General features: G+C 38.2%; 1 protein-coding gene across 1 annotated transcript; it reads left to right on the top strand.

The window, feature by feature from the left end:
- Nucleotides 1-510: 510 nt before the first annotated feature.
- On the top strand, nucleotides 511-4,357 carry LOC122083641 (BAG family molecular chaperone regulator 2-like). Its single transcript, XM_042651510.1, has 4 exons — nucleotides 511-844; nucleotides 953-1,209; nucleotides 1,595-1,741; nucleotides 4,102-4,357. Exons 1-4 carry the CDS (start codon nucleotides 580-582, stop codon nucleotides 4,237-4,239), a joined length of 807 nt encoding a protein of 268 aa, XP_042507444.1. The 5' UTR covers nucleotides 511-579; the 3' UTR covers nucleotides 4,240-4,357.
- Nucleotides 4,358-8,074: the final 3,717 nt, after the last annotated feature.

Raw genomic sequence — 8,074 nt, 5'->3', positions numbered from 1 at the left:
GTGATCATCCAATTGGTATTAGTTGAATAATATAATTGATTGTTTAAAACTCGATTAACCTAGTTACTTGAGCACAATTATGGATAGATAAGTAATTGATCAAATAGAAACTTGTCTATATATATTTTGATTTATGAGACCTGATTACCTAATTGGCAAACAGAAAATATACGAAGGAAATAAGGGTATCATGGTAAATTCAAACAAAATAATGAACCAACCACAGAAAATATCCAACTCCAAAAGGATCAAAATTACAAAACCCTAATAACGACTTCCAACCCACCATTCATTTCTGTCCACGTGGCTAGTGTTGGAAGTGGATCTTCTCTAATGCGTACCGTAACCTGTCGGCAGCCAATGCTTAGCTGTCCCCGAATAGACCTTTAAATCCACTTGGCAACCCCCCATTGGTGTAAATAATTCCTAAATTATTTAAATCCTGTATGCTATGGATAACTAAGACAGTGTGGACTGTGGAGTTCCAGGACTATAAATATAGACACTCCCGCCCACATAGAAGCTGAGAAAATCTTACTCCAGTCGAATTTCGAAATTTCAGTTAGAAGGAAGAAGAAGATGATGATGATGAGGAAGAAGAAGAAGATGAGCTTTAATGGCGGATTAAGCAGCGAGAGCTCAAAAACGTCAACAACGCCAACAACATCGTCATCAACATACAAAGAAGAAGAAGTAGAGTGGGAGATGCGACCAGGTGGAATGCTCGTCCAGAAACGATGCGAGAATGAGAAATCCAAGTCTTCTTCAGCACCGATCCTAAGGTTACGAATCTCCTACGGTGCTCTCCGTTATGAGATATCCATTAATTCCCAATCCACTTTTGGTAAGTTTGTTATTAGTTTTACCGATCGATCTGATATTCGATACAGATCTGGCATTTTGTGATTGTTGGGGGCATTTTTGGTAATTTTCCGTGTGTTGTGTTGAGTAGGGGAGCTGAAGAAGCTTCTAGCGGCGGAGACGGGTTTGCAACCGGCGGAGCAGAGGCTGTTGTACAGAGGGAAGGAGAGAGAGAACGGAGAGTACTTGGACATGTCTGGTGTGAAGGACCGATCGAAATTGGTGTTGGTGGAAGATCCGGCCAGTACAGAGAAGAGATTCCTCGAGATGCGTCGGAATGCGAAGATCCAGAGCGCTCGTTGTGCCATCTCCGACGTTGCCCTGGAAGTTGACAAGTTGGATGATCAGGTGAATCTCTCTCTCTCTCTCTCTCTCTCTCTCTCTCCGGTGATGCTAATTTTGGACAGTAATGGCCTTTTTCTTTGGGTTTTGGGAATTTATGGCTACTGTTGTGTCGGTGGGGTGGCCGGTGTGATGGTTGGGCTTTTCGAAGCTGTGGGGGTTCCGGGAAAGGTGACCAGTACAGTGGTCCTCGTGGATCATATTAAAACCATTGGGGTTACAAGGATTTACATAGGGATTAAGATCGGTTCAGTTTTCAATACTGACGTTAGGCACCTCTCGCATGTGCTTCCGTTTGATTGATTCTGGAAGTTTCAATGTCTTTTTTTTTTTCCTTCCGAAATTACAAATCACCGATTCTTTTGGGGTTAAATTTGTTCTGTTTGAGAAGGTTTCTGCAATTGAGAAGTCTATAGCAAATGGGAATAAGGTGCCAGAAGTTCAAATAACAACATTGATAGAGATGCTGATGAGACAAGCAATCAAGCTAGATAGTATACCAGCAGAAGGAGATGTTTCTGCACAAAAGAACTTGCAGGTATGCATTTCCCCTCACCCATTTCTTGCCTTCTTGGCTTCTTCTTCCCTTATCATTTTGTTTGCCTTCCAAATTATCTAATTCTCATGATGGAAAGTTGATTATAGCTTTACAATTTGTAACATAGTGTTAAATTGGATGTTGAACCGGACACGGTTTATTTTGTATTTTCTGGTTTGATCATTGGTTCTCATTAAAAAACCGGATTCAAACCAAAAAATGTGTTAGAAAAATAGGCAGTTAGGATAAACCCAATCCGGGTTTTTTGAAATTATGCTACTTAATATATGAGAACCTAAATTGGTAAAGCCTAGTAAGGTCCAACCTAGATTTTCTGTTTAAACCTGTCTTCATCTGCCCAAATAATTGATCATCGAGCTACTATATTAGAAAAGATAAATAAATAATTAATGAGGGAGTTTCCTAAGGGGGCAGTGTGGCCTGCATCAGCACGGAGACCACAAGTGGAAGTATCAAGATTTCTATTTTCATAAAAATGGGGCAATCATTTCAATACTTCTTGTGTCTTGGTGTAAAAGTCACACTGACTTTTAGATTTTTTCTTTTTTAATATAATAGTAATAAATAAGGAAAATAATGGGAAAGTGTTCTATTGGGAAGCATGGTCCTGTTGTCCCTATTGATGTGGATTGCATCTAGAAGCATTAAAATGGAAGGGATTTGGACTTCTTATTAGGGTGGGGTGATCATTTTGCTTCATCCCAAGTCTAGGAGTAGAGGCCACACTCCCGTACAAAGTCATTTTTTTCCTAATAAAGAATGTGCAGTGTGATAGTAAATAAGTTGATCTAGTCCACATGGAAGGACCACTGGATTTGGTTGCCCACATGGGAAGGACCATGAATTCCAAAGAAACTTATTTCATGATATGGTATTTGGTATTCGTGTCCTATGAGTGATGCATGACAACCTGGTGAAACCTACTAAAATTAGGCACGATCCATAAGGATAGTTATTTTATATCAAGTGGTTTGAGTCTGTCTGTTTTGGGTCCTACATAGGCTACTGTATATACATGTCTCCTAAAATCCAGGTGGGGTACCCTTTCATAAATTAATCTATGAGGAGGTGGTAACCTAATAACCTTCCAGCTGACAATAAGAGACAATATTTGAATTAGTAAACATATGTTAAAAAGCCTCTTAAGGCTGGCAAGTGCCCAAGAGGAGGTCAACTCACCTTACCTAAAACTTGCACTCTTTAAACAACCAAGAAAGCATAAACTGATGTTAGCTTGGAGGAGTTAAGGAGTTGGTAAGGTTTTGTTGTTATTAATATTTCATGGACCAGGTTTTAAACACCCCCAGCCCCCAACTACCCTAGAGGTACGAAGTAGCCCGTACCTTGTCTACTTGCTCTAGACATCATAAAAAAAAAAAACTTAACTTAAAATACATAAATAAAAGAGGAAAACTATGCTTCACTAAGAATGGTGGTGAAGTGCTACATTTCACTATCTCCCACATGGTAGATAATGAAGCTTAAAAGAGTTTTCGAAATTAATAAAAAAATATAAGAATTAGAAAGGGGGAAATATTTTAGTGAAATATAGTACAAAAAGTTATAAAAGAACGTCGATCTATTTCAAAATTGAGGATGTTATTTTTCCTAAATTAGTAATGGTATCTTGTTCATTTATTCATTGGCACGAATGAGGGGCTCCACCTTTTTCATACGGTTAGACTCATTCTCTCATTCAATGGTATTAAAAGTGATTATCGGTAATAAAAAATCCAAAGGTATGAATAAATAAGGAAGAGGGCTTTGTAAAAGGCAGTATGACCCCTACATTAGTGCATGGGCTAAAAGGAGCACTAGTAGAATCATCAACAAAGGGTGAAAAATCTGACTTGCATGAGGGGTGAGGTGATCATTTCGCCCTCCATTTTATCTAGGTGTAGGGGCTATGTTGCCTTTATGCTTATTTTTCCCTCTAAATAAGAAGGGGAAGTGTTTCTTTTCGGGGAGTGTGGTTCTTGTGAGTGTGTTGGGGCCAATGGAACGCACGTGGAAGCATTCATAGAAAAATCATTCTCCCTTTCATGAGCAGGCTAGTCATTTTACTACATGTGTCTGGATGCAAGAACACACTTCCCCACATGAAATATTTTCCCAAATATTACATATTTTTCTTAAAAATATCTTACCATGAAACAAACAATCCCTCAGTGGAAAGATATGTGTTTTCCATTGTCTTCTATCTAGTCTTTTTATGACTTATGAAAGATATAATACTTACTTTCATTAATTTAGCAAATTTGTTTCTTTTATTAGTGTTTGTATAAATATAACAAAATTTATGAAAGTTTGCTAAACTAAAATTTGATGGTACTTTGCAGGGCAAAAGGGTGCAAAAATGTGTTGAGTCCCTAGATGTGCTCAAAGTCTCAAATGCAAGGATAAAGCCTGTGGTTGTCACAACCAATTGGGAGACCTTTGAGTCCCCAATTACACCTCGATGGGAATTTTTCAATTGAAATTCTCTTCTTTTCTTTTGCATTCATTTTTCATGTACTTGATATGTGAAAACATAAACAAGTTATTCTAGTTCTAGAGTAAATTCTCTTAATAAACTCACCAAATAAGCTTATTATCTGTTTGATTGGTTAAAAAAAAAATGGGAGTTTTGATGAACGCTCAGCATTTGCAATTTTGATAGGAATTGTGCAATAACAATTACCTTACGCAATTAGTGCTTTAGTTAATAAGCAGTGGGAACAACCAGTCATGGCTTTGGGAATTATTTACCTTCCTAATCACTAGAGCATGCACACACTGGCGCTATGTTAGCCTATTGTATTTAGATGTTATGAAGATTTTAAGTTAATGTCACTCGATAGCCCACTTCAAACTCCTTGGAGGCTTTCTAAGTAGATTTCTGTAGGGTAAAAGCAAAAATGAGGGGACTGTTGGGTTGGATGGGATTGTATATTGTTGAGTTTGTCTAGCATTTTTTACCCGTTTTCAAGAATGATCTGTTCCGACATATTTTGGTGGTGATTCGAATGGGATTTCTTCTGAGAACAGTGCTGGGCTCCGGGCTTGGGTTGAGCGGTATGATTTGACCCAATATATATAATGTACTATTGTCTTGCTGAGCAAACATTGTAATTTCGGGGGTTTTACGAGTTAGGGTTTTATAGCGAGTTCTCTTGGTGTTGTTTGGGTGTTCATGAGCGGTCTCCACTGTAACTAGGGGTGTCAATCGATCGGGCCAGTCCGGTCTTGGTCGAGCTTAATTGGGCTTGAAGACTTTCAAAGGCTGCACCGTGTCGGCCTATTTAACTAATCGGGCTTAGTTAGTGAGGGCATGGTACATTTTATATTCGGTTGGTCGGCCTTGGGCTATAATCTGGCTACTAAAATCAAGCCTTATTCAGGCTTTAGTCGGGATTTAATCGGGCTATGAACATGTTTAGGCTTTAATCGGTCTTTAAACAGAGCCTCTTTAAAATGTGCTCTTATATTACAGTCCACTTAATTCTATTCATGCAAGCCCAAAAAAATGACAAGAATTGCAATCCCAACCATTTCATTTTTTTTTTTTTTAGCTACTTCCCTTTGACTAAACGAGAAATCAAATATTTGTAAAACCTTTTGGCAATTTGACATATACTAATCGAGCTTTTCTTTCTTTACTTTTTACTCTTTAATATGGGGGATAAAATAGGCATTCTACACTCATTAAAGGGTCAGGCCAAGACGATGTACATTAGGCCGGTCTCGGTCGTGTGTTATTCGGTCAGTCTCGGTCGGGCACCCGACGGTCCAAGTAGAAAAACCGAGACCGACTATTTATAAACGGGCCGGGCTTAAGCCAGACACGTTTAATAAATAGTCTAGGCTGGACCGGTCTATAAACGGTAGGTTCCGATCGGTTTAGTTGAGTGGTCTTGGGTTTGACACCCCTACCACTTTTCTACATAATAAAACTTCTTATTCGCCCGAAAACGTAGCACACCACATCAGCATATGAACCTCGTTTAATCTCTGTGTGTTGTACGAATTTATATTTATTTATTTTCATATTTGTTGGTGTCTGCTCTAACATTATGTGTAGACATTTGTCAAAGGAGTCTTGTGGAATTTCATATGAAATTTCATGGTTTTGGAATTGAGTTATAAGTGGAACAATAGATAGAGAATTGAAATCTTTGGAGACAACGACTACAATGTGATGTTCTTCAATGCAAGTACAATACATTTGGTTTTTTTAGTGTGGGTCTCTTGGTTCTTTTTGCATCCTTATTGTCATTTTCATCAAAGTTCCATGGAACCACTAAGTGTCCACTGGGCAGAAAACGTTTTTAATTGCCCTTGTGTCACCAAAAACCCTGATCACCATAACCACCATTGAACTGATAACCATCCACCTTACAACTGTGTGGTATAACCCGAGATGTTGGGCGAGCTGATTTACTAGAATTTATGCTGAGGAATTCGATAAATAAAGTCTCCCTCCCCCCTTCCAAATAAAATAATACATGTACAAAGAAGAGGAGATGTTAGTTACAAAACAAAATTTTGAGGTGCAATAACACCCATATCACCATATGCATCTATGACACGCTCATCACCCCATCCAGCTACAATGAGATCAGCGAGAAGTGCCCCTTCCGAGTTTCAGTAGGTTATCGCATAATCGCCCATCCGTGTTCTTACCGGCAGAAGCAGTGTTGGTACAGGAGGCGGGTTGGAGTTTCTTTCCAATGTCTACTATGGTAAGACTTTTATTCCAACCGGAAGAGAGTACAACTCTCGCAAGGATGGAGAAGAGGAGAAGGGGATAGAGGTTTTCCTCAAACGCATAGTGAATGTGAGGGGTATTGATGGGTTAGTGTAAAATAAGATGGAAATATGTATTTTACTCAAAATGGTTAAATCGTCACTTCAAAGCTTTACTTAACAGAGACTGACGACAAAATGTGTAAACACAATTTGATATTAAGCAGGGAGTGTCTCTACAATAGTAGGATTTTCTAGAGGATGACGCTAAATTATCCTCATACATTTTAAGACATTTCCAATGACACCTTGATCGTAAAAATATTCAAAGGTCAGCTTGCAAATGGTAACTCTTAGGCTTTAGTCAAGAGCGGAGTGATTTGATGGAAGATTCCTCTATTAAATCAAGCAGGAAGATCAATATTTAGTTTCCTAAAAAGTTGGATTCTATATTAGTTTAAATTTTTGGAAGGGGAATGAGCTTAGACAATGAAAATGAAATCGAGTCCTAGGCACACATTGTGTCAACAAAAAATCTGTATGGGCCCGGGTTTAGGGTTTATATTGCTTTCTATACATAATAAGGCTTCATTATTGACATTAATGTGGTAACTGCTCATTATTGAATTTTGAAAGGGACATAGTTCCCTAATAATGATATTTTCCAACAATCTAGGGTAAGTAAATGGGGATTGGTGTGGATGAGTATTGCCAAAATGATCCTTTTGATAAGAAAGTAATTAGCTTATCTAAGCATAGGTTCAACAATATTTCAATTCAGACCAGTCTTCGATCTCCTTAAGTTTAGTGAAGTGCGGTGAGCCATCTCCTGTTGAGTTCCAAAAGCTATTAGATGAGGCTTTCAGGATTGTCAGTTTAAGTTCCTTGCCATTGTTTTGATCAGGAGCATGGCTTAAACCAGCACTCCCTCTCATGTATCCATCTCTCTTTTTCTCATGTGAAAAGATATCTTTGTCCCTCATTTTGGGAGAAAAGAGAGAGACAAAGGGAGTATAGACATAGGCCACACTCCTAGATGAAGAACCACAACAAATCAAATCGAATTGTTAATATGTTCTGTAACCAGAACTAATCACGAATTGATTAATGATTGATTTCTCTCAATTACAATATGAACCAATCCCAATTGAACCGTTCAAATCATGACAAAACCTAGCATGCCAAATAGCAAACCGTAACATAGGATATGTTGGTAATTTTGTGAAAATTAAGACGAAGTCTCTACTCCTCGCTACTAAGGTTTTAGGAATCAATATTGGATTCGTTGATACATCCAATTTGTATCGTAATTCATATCAATAGACATGATATTGATATCTGACCAATACTAGATGGTGATATGATACAAATAGAAGGTAAAATAGTCAAAATATGATGCAACATCAGTATATTTAAGGGAAAATTTGTCCAATATGACTAGCTACCTATCGATTTTGAAATTGGCCAAATCGATATCCCACACTAGAGCTATGCTCCCAAAAGTGAAAACTTGTAAAACTAAATGAAGAAAATATCCTATCCAGGAGGTTTCACGCCTTCACCCTTGTGACTGTCTCTCTCCTCTTC

Source organism: Macadamia integrifolia, chromosome 7 (assembly GCF_013358625.1).
Source record: "Macadamia integrifolia cultivar HAES 741 chromosome 7, SCU_Mint_v3, whole genome shotgun sequence".
Taxonomy (NCBI): domain Eukaryota; kingdom Viridiplantae; phylum Streptophyta; class Magnoliopsida; order Proteales; family Proteaceae; genus Macadamia; species Macadamia integrifolia.
This window is presented reverse-complemented; position numbering and strand designations above follow the sequence as displayed.